The sequence below is a fragment of the Sphaerodactylus townsendi genome, linkage group LG11 (genome assembly GCF_021028975.2).
Source record: "Sphaerodactylus townsendi isolate TG3544 linkage group LG11, MPM_Stown_v2.3, whole genome shotgun sequence".
Classification (NCBI taxonomy): Eukaryota; Metazoa; Chordata; class Lepidosauria; order Squamata; family Sphaerodactylidae; genus Sphaerodactylus; species Sphaerodactylus townsendi.
The window spans coordinates 35755613-35780454 of NC_059435.1; the positions used below are offsets into that span (position 1 = coordinate 35755613).

The following is a 24842-nucleotide window of genomic DNA, read 5'->3' on the forward strand; positions in this document are numbered from 1 at the left end:
TGGAGCAACTATGTGTGAACCGAGAATGCCGACCCTCTCCAGCCCACGCGACGTCTCTCTGCAAAGCCCAACAGCCAGTAATGCACAATAAGTGGATCATGTGGAAAGACATTCTGCATCTACTCAAAATCAAGTTCAAGCTCCAAGAACCCAGCGAAGAGGGGTGCCCGTCTGCTTGCTGGCCTTGAGCTTCTCCCTGCCGTTCTTCTCCCACATTCGGCTGGGAGTTATTTTAACTCTTCCTCGGCGCGCTTGTTTTTTCCCGTCCGCCTCTCCCCTCCCGATCTCTTTCCCCTCGACTCAAGCGCGTCTCTCTAATTTTAGGAGGTGCTGCTTTGTTCCTCGCGCTCCCTTCGCTGCCAATGGGAGGCTAAGGCTCTTCCGCCGCCGTTCCTCGCACGAGGCTTTGGGGCGGGGGTGCTCCTTTCTGACCGGGTGGGAGACCGACGAGCGCCCGGCATCCGGCGTGGGCAGCGGTCCGCCTGCCCCGCGGCGCTTCCAACCTTGCCTCGGAGCGGCGGCAGCGCGGAGGGAGCCGAGGGCGCGTCTCCTTTACCTCGCCAAGCTGGTCGTCTTTTCCTCCCCGGCGCGCGCGCCCCTCCTGCTCGGCGCGTGGCTGGCTGAGGGCGGCTGGGTGGGCGCGCGGGCCACAGCCTCTCGCAGGATGGAGAGCTCGGCGGACGGCAGGAGGGAGAAGGCGCTGGGAGCCAAAAGCCCGTCCAAGAACGGTAAGTTCGGCCAGCTGAGGCGCCCCGCTTGGATTTCATGCCTCTTTTGCAAGCTCACTTCTTGGCGGGAACAGCGAGCAATCCGCAAAGCAGCGCCAAAGACGCAGCGCAAAAGGAGCGCAAAGGCCTTCTTGTGCGGAATGGGAAAGACGGGGCGCTGCATCAAAGTTGCCCTTTTGGCGCGGCTGATGCCCGGGCGCATCCTGTGCTTTTTGTGCGCGCGTAGCTTAGGGAAGGAGGGCTTCCGTTTAATTCCGTGCAGCCGGGATCTTGGGAAGCCAGAAGAAACTTGGGACACCTGCAAGTATTGGGGAGAGTTGAGACAGATGTTCCTAAACTGATTGCCACTGGGAATTCGATATTGGCCTTCAGTTCTTTGCCAGGACCTTCGTGCCCCTTTGTTTGTTTGTTACTTTTGGCTATTGTTGTTGTTTCTGCCTTGCCAAATCTGGATAGAAGGGCTAAGGCATTTGATCGGACATTTAAGAAGCACTCTACTCTAGGAGGGTTTCTAAATTAAGAGATGTTGGATCTCAAGCGTGTTTGGAAAACTCTCACCCAGAACTAGAAGTTTCCGTTCTGATTACTGGAGCAAATGCACTTTGTGCATGTACCAAGATGTTCTTTTAAACTTTGTGCATTACTGACAGGGTCCTGGCAAAAACCTGGTGAGTGATGTATAAAATAAACAGAGTCAATGACTTGTGGAAGCACTTAGGAGCATCAGTAAATCTAGAGGAGCTCTCCAAACTCCCCAGCTTGCTTGTTTCAGGGACTTAAATGCTTTGAAAGCATTTAAAAGCAACATCACCTCTTGCGTTGCTTTTCTGTGGGCAGAAGACAGATGTGTATTCTGGCTTAGCTGAGTGCAGCTAACAAATTTGCAGAACTTGACTTTAGAGTAAGAAGGGAGAGAAGAAAATACAAGAAGATCCACTTTTTCAGTCCACTGTTTTTTGGTCGATGAGCTACAGCTAATAAGAGGATATCTATTTTTTTCATTGTATTTTTAAGGCTACATTAATTTAATATGAAAGTTTTCCCATCTTCAGCATCTATATGACATCCCAAGATAGTTAAAGTGGTATGGCATCTGCTTAGACCACAACTTGGCTTTTTCTAGTGAATTTTGAAGACTAAATCAAGTAGGCTTGCATACAAATCTACCACTGAATCACTGTAACCACAAAGGGGGTCATTAAAGATTATGGAGGTGCAGTTCAGCATGTCTTCTGATTGTAAAATGATTTGTGCCATGTTTTGCCAGATATGTTTTACCAGAAAATAACTGGTGGTTTTAAAAAGAAAAGGAGGAAGGTGAGATAAGGCTGAAGTATTCCTAAAGCAAGGATATAAAATGATAATCTTTGAGGATGATCATATAGCTATGAAGAGGGACATAATGCTACTAGTACTGTGTTTATTTAGGCCAGTAACTGCTATGAAACTTAATGGAATGTTGCTGTCAGGCTGAGTCTATTTAATGAAGAGTTTCTAATACTGCTCCTACATCTGCCTCCCACTTCCACAAACTATTTTTTTGGCACTTTGTGAAAGGGGTATGAATGAGTCCAGCACTAAGTGACTTCACCATAGAGATAACTTCATGTGAAGTGCTATCCTATCAACAAAACAAAAAAGTTGAACGAAAGGCACAACTAAGAGCTGTGCTGTGTGCACAGAACACAGAGCCTGGTGCTCTAGTTTTTGAGGATATGAAACATGGCTTCCTCTTGTTAACTCTGCTGTGTGCTTTCATCCTGCATGGGTCTCTGGGATGTATCGATCAGCATGTCCCATGTTCTGATGTGAGATGATGTGGTGTGAGGCCTGAAACCAAAAGGGACAGTTTGTATTTGCAAAGAAGTGCTTCTGCCATTACCGTTTTTCTTTCATTTCTTTCTGTAAGGTGCACAGAAAGGTGATTCAACAATAGGCATCTGAGGAAGGTTAAGATGAGGGATGATATAACCAAGGCTGTCTAATGAGATTCATGGTTAAATGTGGGTTTTAATCTGGCTTTTACAAGTCCAAGAACATCATTTTAGCCATCTTTCTCACAGAATTTGGTGGGATAAACACGATTTTAAGGAAGTCATCTTCAGTCATGCTGTTGGGATCATTCAAAAATGTGCTTTTGGTGCAAATTTTTATATGTAGTTCCAAAAATCTTGAGATAGCATACCATAGTTCATGGAAGAAGATTAAAAAAAATATTTTTAAAGGATGTGTTGGGTTATTTCTTTATCTCGGTAATCTTAAATAAGAAGTTATGTGAGAGGGCCTGAATCTGGGACAAAGTAGAAGCTCCCATGAATTCACCATAATCTAGTTCTCAGTTGTATTTAGCTACACTTCATGCTCACTCTGAAAAACATATCAACCGGTTAGTTATACCATCACCATTTGTAGTGATATAGATAGGCTTTTCTTGTTGTTTTGCTGTTCTAATTAAAGCTAGCTGTCCAATCATTTCTCTCCACAATAATTTCAGTCTGCATAATCTTAGTCCATCACTATATCTGCACATCCAATAGCAGCGTTTCTTTCCTGAACTTAATACTCCTTGGCGTTAGACATGATTATTAAACAGAGAGGATTTTTTGCGAAATGGTCTGTGCCCATATAATTGTAAATCTCCAGAAGCCCCATTAGAAAACACTCATGTGAATGGCTTACTCTGTCTTCTCTTACTGTGTCTTGTATTCTTGTGCAGTTCAAATGCCAGCAACCTCCCCCAAAAGGCATGATGTAGTTTAAGTAAGTGTCAGCAAGGCGTCTGTCAGATGCCGAATTGAAGTTGCCTGCCTGAGTTGCTAATCAAAGAGGGCTAGCTACATCACATGTATATGAAAAAAAGCCCATTGGCCCCTCCTTCTCTGCACAGTATTGTGGTGTGGGTGAGTTTGTTTCCCTGAAATCTTTAACCTACCAGCAGCTTTTGTCCCAGTCAGTGTTCTGAATGTGTGTTTATGAAACAATAGCAGCTGTGTGGAAAAGTTGTGGGAGGGATGCCACTAACTATTATGCTTGGAACCAGATTCATACCAGAGGGCATCTTTTTGTGTGTGTGACAGCATTGCTGGATATCCCTCCTTCTGTAGTTGGGGAGACTAGATAATTGTAGAAGGCTGGTTGTGGGTTCATTTGAAGAGATTCTTGGTGACTGTATTGAAGTGCTATAGGGATTCAAAACACCCTGTCATACATGCTAAACCAGAAAAAGCACAATCTAAGCAGCAATTTTAAGATTAGCTAGTGGACTTTTTCACTTTTCCGGAGCCCTTCGGGGATGGGGCAGTATAGAAATCCAATAAATAAATAAATAAATAAATAAATAAATAAATAAATAAATAAATAAATAAATAAATAAATAAATAAATAAATAAATAAATAAATAAATAAATAAATAAATAAATATTTAACCTCCCAAGTAACAACATAGGACCCTGAGCTAGGAGCATGAGATGGGAAATCTTGTGATACCACAGATGTGACAGGAAGTCATATGGCATCAGAGCATGTTGATCTCACCAATGTCAAGGCCAGGACTATGTGGTCAAGAGAGAGGAGTATAGGAAACATGAACTGAGCATCTCAAACCGTACAATAAGAAGGAACAAGGTAAGTGTCAGTCACAGAGATGTAGGCAGAAACCAAGGGGAAGTAATTAGGCAAATGCAGATACTGACCATGTGGCCATGTTGGGGTTTGTATGTGTATGTGTGTGTCATTAGAAAAGGTGCATATGGAAAAAGAGAGCTTTTGTGGGAAAGGGGGCTCTATCTACAAGTGTGCGCTCAGAGAATCAGCTGATGGGTGGGGTGTGCCAAATGGTGAAGACAATGAGTAGAAGGAAAGATTTTGTGGGAAAGAGTTTTTCTCTGAATTTTTGCTAAAATTTTCTTTCTACCATCATCCTGTGTGCCCCAGTGACTGTGTATGTGAAAGAAGAAGTAGAAGGTGTGGCACCCTTGTTTATATATGTGCAGTAGCAGCAGTTTTTTCTTAAAAGCAATCCAAAATGACAATTTTTATGGAGTCTAGCAAGCCAGCAGTGGATTTCTGTGACTCACCTGAATGCAACCCATGGCTTGAAGATAGTGATTGAATATAAACTTCATTCTGGGCTATACCTGATGGTGTAGTTTGATCTTATCTGTTGGTATTCAGGAGTTTAATGGGCCTTACTTGCCAACCAGCATGCGTAGGATTACAGAGACTTTGAGACACATCAAATTCCCCTCTGCACATTATATAACATTGGTTTCATGAAGCCTCCAACAAACATTGATAATTTTGCCTTATAACTGGCAACAAACTATGTTTCACATTGGGTTTATAAAGGTATAGCATTAATTCTTTTGGTGTTTAACTGTCTTTGTTAATAAAGCTGTTTTTTCCTATATGCATACATTTTCACATGGGAAACATTTGCTGCAGATTTTTGAATTGTGCAGTGGTTACAGTTGACTTTGGCTAGGGGCCACCCAGTTTTTAATCTTTTGTTCAAAAACTTAGTTGGTGTATTCAGTTGGTGTACTCAGTCATGTACTCTTGTTGCTTAATTACCACATTGATCTACTTAACAGGAAACCTGTGGATCATCTGTGTAAGCAACAGTAATCATAGGTGATAATTTCAGGATAAGTATTGGGGGCTTTTGAAATCTGATTAATCCTTTTGCATTGCTTAGTGAACAAAAAGAATGTGCACATAAAATTATTGGAATTTTAGCCCTCGTGTTTTATTTAATTCTCAACTTCGAAAAAGCACTTCACTTTTTAAGTGTGGCATCTACAAATTAATGTTAAAGCTTGATTAAGAATGCTGACTGTTCGCTATATCAGCAGTCGCTTTATTTAAAACATCCTTTCTAATGAAAAAGCCCACAGGGAAGACAAAAAAGGCAAGATGTGTATTTATCTTACAGTATTTTTAAAACCACATTGCTTAATCCAGCAATAAGTTGTAAGCAGAGTTGAGGTTTTGACTTCTTGCTGCATGAATGGCGATAGGAACAGAATTTGCTAAGGGCAGGTAATATTGGCCGAATTCCCACTGAAAATTTAATCTAGATACAACCAAGTTTCAAAAGAATTGGCACCTTTTCATCCAGGTTCCAACATCTTCACTGCAGCATGTTTCTAGTGAAGACATCTAGGCCTGCCCCTTTGGGGGGTGCCTGCTGTCAGAGGTGCAATTATTAAGCCAGCAGCACCAAAATTTCAGAGTAACTTTAGGAGACTGTCTGATGATACCACCCAGGTTTGGTGAATTTTGTTTCATGGGGGCCAAAGTTATGGACCCTCAAATGTGTAGCGTCCTTCTCCTATTAGCTCCCATTGGAAAAAATGGGGGATGGGGCACCCCTTTTGGGAGTCCATAGCTTTGGACCCCCTGGACCAAACTTCACAAATCCTGGGTGATACCAGTAGGAGACTCTCCTGATGATACCACCCAGGTTTGGTGAAGTTTGGTTCATGGGGATCAAAGCTATGGGCCCTCAAATGTGTAGCCCTCATCTCCTATTATCTCCCATTGGAGTGTTTTTTCAAAAAGGTCCATGTACAAGCAGGTCCAGGAAAATCCCGAGATAAGGGCAGGAGGACCGCCAGAAATGGGATTGATCTGTGTTCCGTGGTTTGGCTGTGAGGAGATCTCGAAGGAACATGGATATTTCGGGTGACTATCCCAGGATTAATCGCCAGTGAGGAAATCACCATTGTTTCACAGAGTACAAGAGGAGTTAACAGAATAGAAGAAGCCTGAGAAATATTAACCAACTCAGTAAATATATGTGATCTCTTGTGTATCTGCATTCTCTTTCTTTTTGATAACAAACACAAAACTATTTCTGGATTCTCCTCCAATAATAACTTGCTTTGTTGATTCTGAAATTAAGTAGCATGAATTCAATGAGTAGATATTTTTTGTTACTCCCTACAATTAAGTAGTTTGCTCAGTCGCTTCGTTCTCTCCAGCTGTCACATTGGCCCTGCATATTTTGTGCCTGCATAAGAGCTTGAAATTTTATACATTCCCTTAGTATACTGTCATGGAGATCATCCGTGCTTTTGCCCTTGTGCAGTGAACAATATGCCTATGTGATGGATTGCCTGCAAAATATAATATTTAAAATGCAGTTATCTCCAAGTAAGATATTGTTTACCTTTAGAGTGAGGCAGAAAGGCCTAGGAACAGGATAGACCAGCTTATTGGCTATGGGCTCCTATACTCTGGACAAGTAACTGCATGGTGCAGAATGGGGGAGGAGGATATCTCCCTTGCTTCAACATTCTGATAGGCTTTTGGAATTTTGAACTGCTGATGTGAACATCTATCTGTTTTGCTGTGACAAAACATTACCTCTTTGAGGAAAGTAGTGGCAGACAGTGTGATATTCTGCCTGGCCCTACTGTTGTGACAGCTCTGAGAGCTGTATTTAAAGCATATTTACACAGACAAGAAGATCTGGATGATTTTGGGTTATTGAGGAGTTCAGGTTGAGATCTATATGTTTAACCAGTGTCAGAAGATATCTTCCAGGAGAGGGAAGAAGACTCCTTATAGATTAGATAGTGTGCTGTATAGGGTTTTGCTTTATTTTCATCTGAAGAGGGTGCTTTATGTTTATTTTGAGGGTTATCTAACTACATGAGGCTTGTGAGGGTACTTTTAATTGTACCAGCCTGAATTAGACCCTAGGTGATATCCATTAGCCTGAACATCTGAATTATATGGAAATGTAACATCTAGTAACTTCAAAACTATAACTGAAATATAAATAACATCTAAGCAATATGAAACTGAACTGAACTATATTAAGTCTATGCTGTGCTAAAGAAACCACAAACATATGCCAAGCTCTCTTTTGTAATTAGTGTAAATAGTCTCTTCTCTTCAGCCATCCATCTCCATGTTTAAGACCCTTTCCTTCACCATCTTCTGTGTCTGTTTAATAAATGTGTGTTCTTGTTTAAGTTTAAATCTACCTCGGTATATTTATTTTTTAGTGTGCCTAGTTTGGGGAGTCTGAGAGGGGAAAAAAAATAAAAGTCAACAGGCATCCATTTGCCTCCTAGTGTGTATGATAACAGGGTTGAGAGAAAGTGTTTTCTGCCTTCACATTACTATTATTAGAAGCACCCCGGACCCTTAAGTGAAAAGGTGGGAGAAATCTGAGTGAGTGTTTCCCTGCCTTGGTGTTACAGAAAGCTGAGTGGGTGTCTGTCACAGCTGATTCATCCTTAAACATTTATATGTTGACACAGCAATAAAATTGCTAATGCTAACTTAAATTAAACAAAATCATTTAATCAGCATGGAGATGAAATTAATGATAAAACAAACACATGAACTAATACTGATTCAAACCATTAATCCATCAAGGCTGGTAATGTCTGCTTTCACTGGTAGCAGCTTTCCAGGATCTTAGGTCTTTTGCACTTATTGTCTGATCTTGTTCATTAGAGATGCTGGGGTTTGAACCTGGGACCTTCTGAACATAACCCAGGTGCTCTTCTATTAAGTCACAATCTCTCAACCTTCAGTAGCAATAGGATTCAAAATATCACCTTTTCCTGAGCAGACAATGAGAGAACCACGCACTGATGTATTTTCCACGGAATTCTCCATCTTCCATGTTTTAAATTTCCTGTTTTGAATTTATTTCCTGCATTGAGTTCAGTAACCTGGAGTAAAGTGTTTCAAATAAATAAAATCTATGGCAGTTAACATTTTCTTTTTAAAAAATCAATCCTTTTTTCCATTTAATGTTTTATGAAGTATTCTTACAAAAAGTTTATGGATTAGCATTATTCTTCCTTATGTGCCTGCCCATAGAAGTATCCTGGAATGTAACAACAGGGCCCTTTCCCCTGTTTGGTAAAACATGGCCTTATCAGTTCTACTAAGAAGTCTCATTTTATTTAGTGGGGTTTATTCCCAGAAAAGTATTTTTAGGTTTGCTGCCATGGGCTTGCACACAGTTGGTGTGCCAGGGTGTGTGTAGAATGGGAAGGATAGATACGTGTTGTCCAGCTCAGTTTCCTTTGTTCAGCCAGGACACTGTAATACCCTTTAGGAATCTGTATACCTGGGGATCATTGTTTGGCTTTCTGTAATAAAAGTAGTAATGCATGATGGAGTATTGAAAAGATTGGAAGAAATTTTGCCACTGATAAAGTCTTAATCTTTGTGGTGAAATGATTTATCAGGAAGTGCTTTAGGAATGAGCTCATCCAGAATTTTGATGGAGTATTTTTTAAAAAAATGTTTTGACTACCTCTGGCTCAGTGTCATTTTATGCTCCCATCTGGAAGGTTCCCGTCTTAGAATTCCACTCCCAGTCTCAGATTTTTTGTATTTCCATTTAGACTTGTGTTATAACGATGAATCATTTTGTCCATTAACTAAACTTGGACTGCCTGCCTAGACACTGCATTTGTTTCATCACATTGCTATAATAATTGATTGGAATCATGGCAACCATAACTTCTTTCCAGATGTATTTGGCCTGGATTTCACCCAGTGTTGTTCTGAGCAACAAAAGGATAAGTCATCACAACATTTGGATGTATACCTTTACTTTTTTTCTGCTATGATTTTCCTTTTCCCTGTTGTGTCAACTTACAAATAACGGTTCTGTCTTGGTTACTTACATAAAAGGATGAATGTGTGCTCTGGAGGTTGGAAGCTTTCTTCCTGTGCAGCCGTGAAAACAAACAAACCAACCTACCCTAGCGGAACTTTAGGTTATCCCAATTGGCCTTCCCCTGCAAGAATCAAGGATTTTATTAGAACAGGGCAGCTTATTTTGAAGTAAGCTGTTACCATAACATAAAAATATTTTCCCTAAACTAATATATTAGTGTTTCAAATCTATGCATGTTTTGATAAGTTCTGTTAAAACTGAAGTATCTTCTACTGAGGAAATATGATTGATACTTTGCTGTGTTGGCTTGTTTGTCAGTCATGGTAGAAAAGATATAGCTGCACAGTCTTTTCTCGTAGCTTGTACAAAGGGTGTGAATAGGACTAATATATTGGATTTAAAATGTATGTATAACAAAAGTCCTGCCCTATTTCAGACAAATAATTGGACTCTTTTTATAGACAGATTGCAAAGGAGATATTTGGCAAGTCAACCAAGAAAGCAGACAGCATTGTCCAAAAGTTACCTGTTTCAGGATCTACATACATACTTGTCCCCACATGTGTAGGTTTTTGTGATTGACAGATGGCTGTCTTACTTTGAGTCATGTACCTGTCCCCTCTTACTAAGGTTGAAGGGTGTAGAGTTGTAATAACATCCATCCAAGAAAGAGAGAATGAGTGAAAGGAAGATAATTGAAAGGCAACTGCAACTGTTCAGGAAAAAGGATCTGATTGCTGAGGGTATCAGTGAGTTTTGATGTATGGCTCAGGTGGAGCTGACTGGTTATTAGATTAATATTACTGAAGAAAACTGATCTTAATCAAGAGAGAGCTATCTTCTGAGGGGACTAGACCTCTGCATTGCTGTGATTGTGACTGATTTGAAGAATGATTAAAATTGGATCTGTCATACAAGACGGAGTCTTTCTGCACTTCTGTCTGCATGAAGTACTGGTGAGCATGCCTTTCTCTGCAGAAGAGGAGAGCCTTTGGGTAACAACAGGGAATAAGAATGTGCAGAAATAACAGCATGACAGTAATCAATCAATCAATCAATCAATCAATCAATCAATCAATCAATCAATCAATCAATCCCTTTTATTGGCATAGACAAAAAGATAAAATTTACAATATAAGTGACAGTACTCAATAATAGCATGACACTAGGTGCCATACTTAGTAGGAATATTTGTACTAGATGTGCAGAAAATGGATGAGATTGCAGTTGGTAGCTGAGTCTTCTGCCTGCTGTGTGGTAGTGTGTGAATTTTCTTTATCTTAGGACTCAACGATATGAGATATATGCTGATACATGATTGTATCTCCAGATGTTTTTTATGTTCTTTAAAAGTAACTATTTAGAGTAACTATTTGTGTTTGGAAGAAGACCATAACATTGGGGTGGTCCTCCTGTTCACCTTGTGCTATTTCTCTCTAGGAAATCTGCCATGCTATTCCTCCACCCTGAATCACTATCATGTAGCTTCATCCTCTGGAGGTCTGTCAGACATTTCGTTCTGTGTGTTTCTGATTGAAGTGTGTACACATTATTATGAACATACTGGCTTGTATCTCTCAGAGGATCTCTGCTAATAGAATGAATTTCTGAAAGTGAGGGGATCAGTCAATTGTGTAGTATGAGAGTGAATTAGCAAAAAAATACCCATTCAGTTTCTCTTCTAGTCTGCAGTGCTGGTGTTGTGGTTCAGAGCAGTCAATTTGAGAAGAAGTGGGCTCTAATCTGGAGAACTGCACTCCTCTATATGAGCAGCAGACTCTTATCTGGTGAACTGGATGTTCCTACATATGAAGCTGGTTGGATTGCCTTGGGCTAGTCACAGTTCTTCAGAACTCTCTCAGCAGCTCTACCTATCACCTAGGGTGTCTGTTGTGGGAACAGGAAAGAAATGAATTTGTAAACTGCTTTATAACTACTTACTGGAGAGAAAAGCAGGGTATAAATCCAAACTCTTCTTCCTCTTCTAGAGTAGAAATAAGTTTGCATTTGCATCCTCAGGGAATAAAACAGGATAATCTATCAGGAGTTATTGCTTATACAGAATCAGTCCAATGAATCAGATATGTGATCCCCTTCGGGGATCGGGCGGTATATAAATTTAAGAAATAAATAAATAAATAAATAAATATGTGTAAACACTTTGGAAAGATGTTGTGGACCACTTTGATGATATGCTTGGTATTTTTTTTTCAAAACCTCTCCCTGTCAGTTACTTATCAGCTAGCCATTTTCCTCACCTCCCTCTGACTGCCGTGGACTCTATGCTAAATAACCAGGTTCTAGAAAAACAGATTTCTGAATATTGTAATTTCAGTGGTGCGATATGGCAGTGTCACAATCTTTCACATTTTTAAAACTTAGAAATGTTTGGTAATGCCAAATAAAGCTGATGCCCATTGACTTTATTCATATTCTTACTGACATTTTTTGGGTTTTAAAAATTTGTAATTTACTGGGGGGAGGGGTTGCTTGCAGAGAACTCTGCCCTCTGCCAGAAAAAGCCAAAAAAAGCTAAAACCTATTCATTAGGAATTATATATATTGGCAGCAAGCAAATTCAGCTCTGCCAAATAGCCTGGTGTTGTTTTTTTTGGTAATCCCTCGAAAACCCTTGAAACCCCCTCCTTGAAGGAACAAGTCTGTAGCCTGGGGGTGTCTGTGGCTCCAGGCCTACTGCTGGATAAGCAGGTGGCAACTGTGGCCAGAAGTGCCTTTTATCACTGGTCAGCTATCTGCGGCCTTTCCTAGGAAAGAACTGACTACTGTAATGCATACTCTGGTTGTATCCAGATTAGACGTCTGCAGTACACTGCCTATGTGTGGGGCTGCACTTGAAAAGTGTTAGTAACATTCATATAGCACAGAATGCTGCACCCAGGATGTGGACCTGGGTCTCTGCACTCTCTGAGATTAGCTGAATGGCAGCAAGGAGAGGGCCCTGAAAGTGGAACCAAAATGTGCTCTCTCCAGGGACACTCGCATGTCACTGTTTTTTGCTGTCTTTGGCAGCAGGTAAATACTTTTTTGTTTCACTTGGCAGCCCCTCAGGGATTCCTCCTTACTCTCCAATGTTTTAACTGTTGGTTTTATCTTTTGTACTTCTTTTAATCTCCGGTTGTAACTTCAAAAAACACAATGTATTTGTGTGTTGTATTTGATTACTTTTAATATGAAATTTTAATTTGTACGTTTAAATTTGTTAACTGCCTTGCTGTCCCAATGAGGAATCTTGTTGATAATAAATAAAGGCACAATAATGACATAATTCTGTCATTTATGAATATATATATATATATTTTAATATCTGAATATACATATATTCAGATATTAACAAATAAAACAAATATATATCTATTTTATATTATATATATGTTTTATATTATATATATATGTTTTATTTGTTAATATCTGAATGCCTACTAGTAAGGTTTTAAAAGAAACTCTAGTACAGACTTTCTAGTTGAGAGACAGGTTTTACTTCTATTGACTAAAACTGTACACAGCAAGCTTTTAATAATCTACAAATATAGTTCATTCAGGTGTGCATAATCCAATGATACAGTGAGTTTATGCAGGTGGTGTATAATTCAGTGATAATTCAAAATGCATGGATTTTTAATATGTGGAATCTAAATGAAGGTTGCTGATAATTGCTGATAGTAAATCCCGTGTTGGTTTTCATTACACAGGGATTTTGCACAAAATATGATGGGTTTATTGCTAGTTCTGTATTCCAAAACTGTTTTAGATATCCAATTGCTACAACTGTAGTCTCATTCTTTTTTCCCTGCATGTTGGCAGGGTGTTTCCCTGCCTACTTCTATCACATTCTTGCTCAAGGGAGATCAGGGCATGTGGATCTTCCTTCCCATATTTTTATCCCACAATGATCCGTGGCACTGGGTCAGGCTGAAAGTGTGAATGGCCTACTCGGTGACTCTGTGAAAGTTTCAGTGAAGATATCCAGCTTTTCATGTATTTTGTCAATGGATGAGAGTTTTTCTGTAAATTCTCATCATGGTTTTTAGGTTTTATCTTTTTATGGTTTGCAGCTTTGTTAACTGTTTGTGTGTTGGTGCTCTCAAATGCTCGAACATTTCATTTTCTTTCCTTTTGCTTCCTTTTTGTTTTGTGAATAGCTTCATTTAAAAAACCCACCCTGTTTCTGGTGAGTGGGAAACATGTTAACTTCACCCATTTTCTCCTGAATAATAAGGCCCTGAAAGGATTCGACAGAGTTTTTTAAAAGTGTGCATTACCGGTAATTAGCTATTCTCTGAAGCACATGTAAAATACAAACTGTCAGAAGAGGGCTCAGAAAACTATTTGTAATACCTTTTTGTGTGGAAAATGACTGCCACTGGATTTTTTAAAAAAAGTTCTCAATCAGCTAGAGTATTTACAGACACTAAAAATAATAAAAAGGGCATTGATGTTAAGAGATGAGCTGGCAGTGTACCTAAAAGACAGGGACTGTAAGTACAAATATGGGTGATCTTGTTACCATAATATTGAAATACCTCAAAGTGTCATAATTTATAATGATTTTGTATTGCAAAAGCCCATAATCCTATTCTAAATATTCTTTTATTGGTAGTCTCTTGTGTGTTTTATGCAGGGAGGGAATGTGGGACCAGTGATAGATAAGGTGATGTATCAGAAGAACTAGCATGAACCAGTCTGCCTGTGATACATTGGTGTGTTTCTTCCTGCAGAGACTAGTGTGGATTGCTTCTAAACAGTAAGGAGTCAAGTGTATGTGTGGAAGAGATGATAGCTTTCCCCCAACATGATGCTAGAAAGCTGAGAGGTCAAGTTTAATTGGGTCATGAAGAAAGTGCTCCTTATGCTCATAATCAGTATCTATAGTTCAGCACTTACCTTTGGAGCTCTCATATCCAACTATGGCTCATTCCGCACATGCAGAATAATGCACTTTCAAACTGCTTTCAGTGCTCTTTGAAGCTGTGCAGAATAGCAAAATCCACTTACAAACAGTTGTGAAAGTGGTTTGAAAATGTATTACTTTGGGTGTGCGGAAGGGGCCTTAAGTAGTGTGATGAAAAATGAACCCTTATTGGGAAGAAAATCAGGCCATTTCGCTACTGTTTTTCCAAACAGTCATGACTCCATATTTCTTAGGGTTTTCCTAGTATATGTACTGAAAACAGTCTGTTTACACTTTCCAAAACTACTTATCACTTCTAGAGCATATACTGTTTATTTTAATGGTGACTTTATGTGAATGTATGTGGTTTTCTATTGGCAAGAATAGTGCACAATGATCTTCCCATTACAACAACAACCACCACCTTTATTTGGCATTTAAGAATAGGTTCTAGAACAGGGGTAGGGAACCTGCGGCTCTCCAGATGTTCAGGAACTACAATTCCCATCAGCCCCTACCAGCATGGCCAATTGGCCATACTGACAGAGGCTGATGGGAATTGTAGTTTCTGAACATCTGGAGAGCCGCAGGTTCCCTACCCCTGTTCTAGAATGTTGCCAGACATTTTTGAGATACAAATCAAGAGTACATTCAAAGCGCAGACAGGAAGATTGTATATAGCAGTATACATTACTTAGAAAGTTCTGTCACTTGTAAAATAAATTTTGCCAGTTTTTCCAAGAGCATGACATCTGTTTTGTTTAACAGAAGCTCCACAACAGAACAGTCAGAGTCATTTTCAGATTTGTCTAGGGTAAGGTGACCAGATGGTCACCTTCGTGAACCGGGACGGGTGGGTGGCCCACCGTGCGCGCGCATGCATGTGCGCACACACACACTCGCACACGGCTGCAGGAGCATGGCCTTCTGGGGCGCTGCCATTTCCCGCCCTGTCACAGGGTGGGAAATGGTAGCGCCCCAGAAGGCAGTGTGCTCCTGCGGCCGCGCAGGAGACTGCCGCACTGCCTTGCGCCCCAGAAGGCAGTGCAGCAGCCTTCCAAAACCCGGGACATTGGGGAAAACCTGCGGGACGCGGGACAAGTTCTTTCAAGGCGTGAATGTCCCGCCAAAAGCGGGACGGCTGGTCAGCTTAGTCTAGGGCCAGCCTGGGAGAGAAATTCCTGATGCCCACATATCTTGGAGTCTTCCCATTAATTTCTGCTGCTTTGAAGTTTCAAAGTTGTGGAAGCAAACTTATGACATTAAATTGCTTATTGCAACTATGGTTATAATAACTATGCTTATTGTAACTTGCCCTGGTAGACCTGACTGTGTGGACATTCTTCACTGAAAATCATTGTTCTGTTTGTACCCCACATACAACTAATCACTTAATGTCATTGACTATGGAGAACATTTATACATGAGTTTACCAGGAAGTGGCTCTGAATAAAACAGATTAGGCTATATTTTGAATGTATCATTAGTGTCATTCTTGGTTGGTCTGATTAAATATCTTGTGCCATTATTAGTCTACCTGGATGTGTATGTCTGTGAAGTCAAAAGCATTCTTTCTTTGTTTTAGATATTTTTCATATACTTTTCTCTGGCACGTTCTATTAAAATACGGGTAAAGTAATGTTTCACTTTATACTGGAATTCTATAAACAATATTGACTCTGTTCTCCGACATTTCACATATGGAATGGATTTAAAACAAGGAGGGCCAATAAAGAAATGAAACAAGTTGTATTAATCTTAAATTTCTTGCTAACGTGCTGCATGTTACTTGAAAACATATTTTGGAAAAAGTGTATGAAAAATGTATTTTGGTTCATCAAGAAGAGTAGTATTCGATTCCAGTATTTTTTTAAAATGCTGTTTTCCTATGTCCAATTTTTACCAGTTGTATTTGTTCATGCTTCTCAGTGGCCTCTTCAATTACTCATTTGGCTTATGTTCACATATGACAGGGAGGGGGGTACCTATATTACTCTAAGTGCCTGTAACACGATGGGGTTGCAGTTTCTTCCTCCTTGGAGCGTAATTCTCTTTGGTTGATGTGTGTGACTTTGAAAGTTATGGCTGTCCAGTGTCAGTAATTCACCAAGCCATTTTAAAACGCATCTGTTTACAAGGTTAGCTGTTTGATGGTTATTAAAGTAAACAAGCACAGTACCCTGTTCCTAGGTTTCAAGAGAGGATTTTTTTTGGGGGGGGGTGTGTGGTGGAAATCATGTTCCTCATGCTTAGTGGTGTTGAATGAGAAGTTAAATAATTTGATTTCCAGTTTTTAGATCACTATAATCAATAAAATGAATACCAACATAAAACATGTCAATGATACAAAAACTGTAAAAAGACTTTTTGACAGTGGAAAAACTCTATAGCAATACTGTATAAAAACCATGTGGGAATACTGTTTGTAGCTACTGCAGTGTTTAAACAAACTTATTAATTTTAAATGGCTTCAAGCCTAAAATAAATATGGGCACTCTATGGCAATAGAAAATGGGCAATAGAAGTGTGTATTCAACTTTCACTTCTGGTTCTCTGTATACCTTTATATTAATTCATTATTTAACACAGAATAGCATTTGTTCTATAATTACTCTATTTTTGTGGCTCTGCAGAGCTGTTTAAATAAAGGAAATATCTTTAAGCTGGTGGAAGATTTCAATTTTTGCTGCATCGAGTTGTAAGAATGAGTGCCCATGTCTTCCTGGACACTTTTAGCAAACAGGATGAGATTTTCTGATGCTGATCATCCCTCATAATCCAGTTTGCCCTTCAATATGTGGACAGTGGGACAGCATAAGAGGCTGTCCCATCATTTTTGGAGAGAACTTCAGATTTGACCACTGCTGAAATATCTAGCAGTTACATGCGAGACCTGTAACTCTTTGTCTGAGCAGCAGACTGCCTAGTCAAAATTTTGAATTAAATCTTATGTTTGATAAATGAACATTGTTAGTCTACAGATAAAGTATCTGTTACATCCAAGGTAATGAAAAGTATTCCAGTCCAAAGTCTCCTGGTAAACTTACTTGTATCCAAGGATTGATGTAGTCTACAGAAGTGGAAGGAACCCCTGAGATTTCTGAAGAGCCTACATTACTAACGGCCTGTAGTCTAAGATCAGCTTTATGCGGTTAAATTGCTTTGAAAAGTGATATGTGATTATTACATCTTGATCCTAAAGATGTGTGTAGCGGCAGCAGTGCAAACAGAGAAATGGAGCTGTAGTGTAGTCCTTTGTGAACTATGTCTTTGGTGTTTTCTTGTTTTGGAAGTCATGATGGAATATAGCCATGGTCCTTATGTTGTTGTGCCTATTTACCTACAGCCTTGAAAATACAAGGAGGAGATGGCTCTGATGATTTGCCCTGTGAATTGTAATCCAGATGTTGTCACATTATGTGACTCATTCTACAAACAGATGTTTATATTTGAGAACAAGTTTCAGCTTTTTGCTGGATCAAAGCCTGTTTTAGTTTTGTTGGTGCACCTTCTCTTATTTGGTCAATGCTTCATCAATGTCAGTAAAACTATGCCATACTTTACAGTAAGATTTAGACAAGTTGAATGTCTTTTAGAAGCCTTTTAGATCAACTTACACATTCACAGTGCATTTTCCCAGTCTGGTGTCGTATACCTCCGTGTATGACTGGATCTGGCAAGCCACTCACCTGAAAAGATTTATTTCATCAAGGAAATGACTGTAGCAAAGTACAGATTTGAAAATATAACAAACGATGCTATGCCATAAACTTAGTGTGGTTATGTTAATTAGTGTGGCTTCCTCAGCAAAATTTGAAACATTAGACATTCTGTTCTCTTGGTTTTCCTAGTATCTGCTTTAATTTCATATAGATAGCATTATATGATGTGGTATTAAAAAGCATGCAGATGTTACTTACCCTAGATGAACACTTGGCCTATGCAGAATCTCACATTTCCACATTAAGCTTACCATGAACCAGAACAAAACATTCTTGTGAGAGAAAGAAGTTAAATGGATTTTAGTGTCCAAATGTGCTTGACAGAGAAGTATGTGTGTATAGGAAAGAAGAGGAGTTTTAGATTTATACCCTGGCTTTCTCTCCTGTAAGGAGACTCAAAGCAGTTTTCAAACTACTTCCCTTTCTCTCCCCACAATAGATTGTGAGGCAGATGGGACTGAGAGAGTTCTGAGAGAACTGTGACTATCCCAAGGCCACCCAGCAGGCTTCATATGTAGGAGTGGGGAAACAAACCTGGTTCACCAGATAAGAGTCCATTGCTGATGTGGAAGAATGGGGAATTAAACCCTGTTCTCCAAATGGGAGTCCATGACTCTTAACTACTGTACAATGGAGAACAGATTATTAATCTGTACTGTGAACAATTGAGGCAAAAGATTACAAAATCACAGTTCCTGCAAGTCTGACATTGTTTCATTAGCCTGGCGATGGAGATAAAATGTTTGCTGTTGCAATTCTCTTGGTAGATTGATTATGTTTAGGTGAATGCCCAAAATATGTAGCCTGCTAATGTATACATTTGAATGCTGACATTTGAGTTTCATAGACATTTCAAATACATATACATGCATGCACATACACAAAAACTTCCTGACTTTTTGGAGATACAGTACTAAATATTAGCAACATCCTTCTTCCCACTGCCCATGTCAACCCATGAACATCAGTACAGATTCTGCTTTCAGTCTTCTGCATTAATTTATAGTCGCCTGTCCTGTCCTGTTTTAAAAGCCCAAAAGGTATTTGTCCTTTGGGTCTTAAAACAGAATTTGCTTATCATTTATTATGAACTGAGTCTTATTGACATACAACATGGCTGCCTTGTGCACTGCAGACCACCTTAGCATTCAATTAACATTGTCAAAGTTCTGAAATGCATCTCTGAGATTTCTTATATTGGCATGTACACGTTATTCAGTATAATAAATATATTTTAAACAGGACACTTTCCCCCAAGGTGCTAGGTTTTTTAAATTGGTGACATAGGCCTTTTCCTCCCGGGCATCTTGCAGGCCTCCCTGGCAAATTGCTGACCTGAACTTGATTGCTTTGTAGTGTAAACACAACATGTGAAAAGGGGGTGTATTGCAGTGTTCAGACCCAGATGACCTGTGGTGCCTTGAAGGTCCGATCTCATATTATAGGACTGCTGTCTCTCTCCTGGCTTCCCAGTCTGAGTAACGCATTGCACAGTGCAAGTTAAGTTACTATGGACTGCCCCCAAACCCCTGTATGAACATGCAGAATTGTCTGCCTGCCAGTTGGCTTGTTTGCTGATCAGCCAACATGCTCCCTTGCCTGCCTTCTGGCTAACAGCCCTGATATACATTTTCAAAACATTAATGCAATTTCACCTTTAGAATAGATACAGATAAGACATAGCATTCTTGAAGTAAAGGTTTTAGGTAGGATTGAAAATTTTTTGAAACTACCATGGAAGAATGACATAGCCAGAGCCATGCATTGGTACAGTTTATGGACTATTTCATTTAATTGTCCTGGAAACAGCACAGAAGACAGGAAAAAAGAAATGATCTTTTTGACAGCATCAACCTCTGAAGTCTTATTTTGCTTGATGGTAATTTCCCTATCCTTTGCCTTGTAGCTACATATTTTTGCTGAGCGTGTTAGTGGCAAAGTCACAAAAGTTTGAGTCCTGATCCTTTCATTCTGAAAGCATGTTTCCATGACAGAACCCTTTCCTCATGAGCTATTCGTTCCCTAATCATGAGATGCTGATGGGGGAGGGGATGAAAAAGGAAATGGCTATTGTTGTTTATATTGTCTTTTAAAGCATAAGAGTACCACATTATTGATGCCTTATAAGCACATGTACCGATACCAGTAATCAAATCCACACAGATAATTTGGAACTTATGAGTGAATACATATCCACCCATCCAATCTAATCTATCTAATTTGTCATGTGTGTACACATTTGAAGAGGTGGTCTTCTGTAACACATGGCAGGCACTTTTGAAACTAAAAGGAATTAGCTGAAGAGTTTGTGATATGTTGTGGGAGGACATTTATTCCAAGAGAAATAATTAAAAAATCCCTCTGGCTATGAAGAACATTCAACCTTTACAATGTTATAATTAAATGGCAGATAAAGCATTGTAATTCATGTGTATATTTTTAATAACTTATTAATTCCTCTTATGAGTTTTATTGGCTGTTTTATGCAGAACTTCTGAAAGAGTATCACAGGTATTTGAGAGTATCTCAACTATTGCCTATGCAGTCTTCCATTGCTGTGAGGTTGTACTTAACAGTTTCACCAGCAACCTTGTTACCCAGGATGGAATTGCAGTCTCTCAATAATATGGGGAAAATTAGCTCAGAACGGACTGCTTATTTACAGAGAGGAATATAATGCAAATTTGATCATCTTTATTGTAGGGATAAGAGATTCAAAAGCACTTGATACAATGTAATAAACACACTCACACACAGAGTTCCTAAAAGTTTGTAAGAGGAATTAATAAGTTATAAAAAATATACATATGAATTACAATGTTTCACCTGTCATTTAATTATAACATTATAGGTAATCAGGTTGTGAAGAAGATCTGGCATTCAGAACCAAATGGCCAGCGTCTTGTTCCAGGGGGCAACACATCGGGCACAGGGACAAAGACGGAAAGGTGTCAATGGCACTTGGTGATTGGGCCTTTGGAGGGTAGGATATTTATAGGGTGAAGAACCACCCTTGGGGGTTTCAGGATGACTTTTGGGAGGTGCTAGGATAGCCTCTGGGAAGTGTCCGGATGGATTGTTTGAGAAACAATAGAGTGCATTGTAAGGTGGTCAGGAGTTAGTTTGCTACAGAAGGGAGTATCTGGGTTAAGCTAATCAGGGAAGGCAATGTCATCAGGGATCCTCTTGTGGCTGGACTTGAGTATTCATTCAGCAGGGCTACTGTATCATGTTGAGAATGCATTCTTCTTTGGCTATGGAGCTGAAAATGTGCTTCTGTGGCAAGCAAGCTGAGAGCATAAGAACAGAAAGAAAAGAAATTCCTGGAAGTTCCTTGTAAGTAGACCTGGCTATTGCCAGAAACTGGGCTCCCCATCTCTGCAACACCAGCATCATCCTTTTGGCTGGCACACGGGCAGGGATACCTGTGAATAAGCACTCCTCCCGCGCGATGCCAGGGCTGTATGGTAACAACCTGGTTTCATTGTTTCCTGACTTTGGTAACATACACCTGACAGCGACCATACATCATTGGTGTTCTACTTCCTTGTCTACCTTAGAGGTAGTACCATGTTGCCTCTCTGAGATTTTCACCCTTGTTTATAAGAAAAGCTCCTGGTATCACAGTTCTGTACCTATGTTCAAAAAGGTAGGGCCAAGATGGATCTGTTTGTTTCTTTATATATTATTATTAGCAGTGATGGCCCCCAATCCAAATTGGGACTGTAAAGCAAAGGTGCTGGATGGGACATGCCTGTGCCGCTTTCTTGATTTTAGTAAGCCTTCTAGAGCTGCTTTTTGCCCTATTAGTAAACCATTGCAGATTATGAGTCCAGTGTATGTTGACTTTTTTCCCTATAAAAAACAAACAAATAGGAACCTTAGTAAAGTTCAGGCACTGACATGCAGTTTCCAGAGCGGAAGGCTTCTGATGAGGCCTACTGGCACAACCCTGTGCATTGCCCTATCACTTGCCTGCTCATGAGACCTCCTGCTGCTTGTGCTGCTGGCTGTCCCAGGACAGCTGAGAAAAGCGTGTGCATGTGGCTGGGAGTGCAGGCAGTAAAGTCTTGTGAGTCAGCAAGTGTGGAAGAACACAAAAGTGGATGGATGGGTAGGACTGAACAAGGCAGTGGACGGAGATCAAACCAGCCCTGGTGGAGTTGCTGTTGATCTCCAGTTCTAGAACTGCTGTCTTCCAATTCATTGGCCTCCGAGTGTCTTGTCTAGTTTGGCCCATAGTTGTGATATCTATGTACGGTTGCATTTTATATGAGAATGAGAGATCATGGCCTGAAATTCCCTGGACCTTCTCAAGCATTAATCTTATGCCTCCACATTCATAGCCGCATTTTAGTAACATTACGTTGGTTTACTGCTTTGTCCACTGTCCAGCAACTTCTTTTTAAATTCTTGTGAAATTCAATGCCAAGAACTGTGTGATGTTAAAAAGAGAATGAAAATAATAATAATAATAAAGTTTTAGGGTCTCATATTAATAAGGATGAAGCTGTTTACATTTTAAATATTGCTTTGATGTTTGCATTGTGTTAAAAGTGTGTGCACATGCACATTATTGATGCCTTACAAGCACATATAACAAGAATTTGGGTTATTTGCTGACTATAATAAAGGCTTATGCATATATCAATCTGTCTATTTGACCTTAGTAAACAAACATGCTTTATTAATGAAAGCTTAATATAAAATGTTGCAGCAAATAATTTGTGGGTGGACTTTTTGAAGGGGTCAAGTAGGTCATCTGTGACCACTAAAGAACTTGGTCACATGCTCAAATCAGTCATCCAAGTTTGAATGTAATTTGTCATTTGTGTAGTCAGTGCCCTGGTCAATAATTGTGTCCTAGGGGAAGAAGATCTAGAAATACATTCGGATGCAAAACGGTCCATCAGCCTCCTGAGTCAGTAGCAGAAAAAAAAATCATAAATGTTTTGCTACTGTCAGAATACCGTGTTTCGTCGAAAATAAGACAGTGTCTTATATTAATTTTTGCTCCCAAAGATGCACTATGTCTTATTTTCAGGGGATGTCTTATTTTTCTTCTCCATAGCTGCATGCTCTGGTGTTCTGTTTGACGGGCATGCTTTCAAACAAAAACTTTTGGGGGATGCTTTATATTTAGCACTTCAGCAAAACCTCTACTTTGTCTTATTCTCTGGGGATATCTTATTTTCGGGGAAACAGGGTAGATCTGAAAAAGTGCTGTGTATAAAATAAAGTCTGCATGGGGAAGTAAGAGGTTGGAAAAAGTAATGTTTAGCCATATTTTAAATAAGACATTTCTTTGGAAAGGATGAGATACCTGTACCCATATTTGACCATTAATGTATGCCTCCATCAACCCTTATTTACTTCATTTTTCATGAAGCATTTTAAGCAGTAACTTCTTATAGCCAAATATCTTAAAATGCAGTTCAAAGTATAAAAGCAAAAGAGAATAGCAGTGTTCATATTTTGTCTGTAGAGGTACAAAAATCATGTCTTGGTATTGTCGAAGGCTTTCACAGCCAGAATCACTAGGGTGCTGTGTGGTTTCCGGGCTGCATGGACGTGTTCTAGCAGCATTCTCTCCTGACGTTTCGCCTGCATCTGTGGCTGGCAGAGGATCCTCTGAAGATGCCAGCCACAGATGCAGGCGAAATGTCAGGAGAGAATGCTACTAGAACACGGCCATACAGCCCGGAAACCACACAGCACCCCAATCATGTCTTGGGTTAGTCATAAAAGCACCTCCCCTCCTCAAAGTTATTTTTTGGAGCCAGTAGGACTTGAATGCCAAATACAGACAGGTGAGCAGGGGGCTTAAAATATGGATTGTGGAATAAAAAAATGAAACTTATAACAGATTGAATTAGTGGAGTGTGTTAGTTATGCTTAGCAAACTTAAGCTTTTCTTCTACACAATTGAAATTAGGAAAAGAAGAAACTAATGTCCAGGGACCTTTGCAGGTTGCCTCTTCTGAGATATCCCCCAAAGATCACTTTACTCAGCTGGGAACAACTCATGTTCCCTGACCCAAAGACTATCTGGATGTTCTTGACCAGAGCCAAGGTCTTTTCAGCTCTGCCCCAAGCTTGGTGGAACTTGATGCAGTTCTACAAGGCCTGTAAAATGGAGATGTTCTACCAGGTCTTGGTGTTATTCAGCTGGCCTCCCCTTCCCCCTTCCTCTTTTTTATTGAATGCTAAATACCTTCGCCCTATTCCCATCATTTCTTATTGTGAGTTTTCTCAGAGAAGAACATTAAATGTGCACTAACGTAAGCTAATGTGAAGGAGGGTGAGACTGTAAAGTCAGAAATATTGACTAACAGTTAGTGTTGACCATTTTGGCATCTGTTGCAACCCAACAGGCACCCCTAATCCCATTAATTTCAAAGGGGTAAAGTGTGCTTTGTACAGGATTGGGCCATATTGTTTATGTGGTTAGGCATCACAGCCAAGGATGTAGGTAGGGGGGGGGCGTTCTTGGGTTCAACCCCCCCCCCATTCATGTCCGAAGCGCCGCCCCCTCTTTTGTGGGTTTTAAGAGCATTTTTAGTGTTTTTCAGTTTTTGGCCTGCAGGGGGCACATTGTTTAGGCTAGCAGCACCAAACTTTCAGGGATTGTTTGGGGGACTCTCCTGACGATACTACCCAGGTTTGGTGAGGTTTGGTTCAGGGGGTCCAACGTTATGGACTCCCAAAGTGGGTCCCCCCATCCTCCATTGTTTCCAATGGGAGCTAATAGAAGATGGGGGCTACACCTTTGAGGGTCCATAACTTTGGACATCCTGAATCAAACTTCACCAAACCAGGCAGATATC

At 40.0% G+C, this 24842-nt stretch overlaps 1 protein-coding gene across 3 annotated transcripts in view; it reads left to right on the forward strand.

The window, feature by feature from the left end:
- The first annotated feature begins 437 nt into the window (after positions 1-437).
- ZNF385D (zinc finger protein 385D) overlaps positions 438-24842 on the forward strand; it is a 447875-nt gene continuing 423470 nt past the window's right edge. For 2 of the 3 annotated variants that reach the window (XM_048510764.1, XM_048510767.1), the window contains exon 1: positions 438-728. In XM_048510764.1, coding sequence (XP_048366721.1) covers positions 665-728 — 64 coding nt within the window. In that variant the 5' untranslated portion in view covers positions 438-664. The remainder of the gene's footprint in view (positions 729-24842) is intronic. The other variant, XM_048510768.1, reaches the window with a different exon arrangement.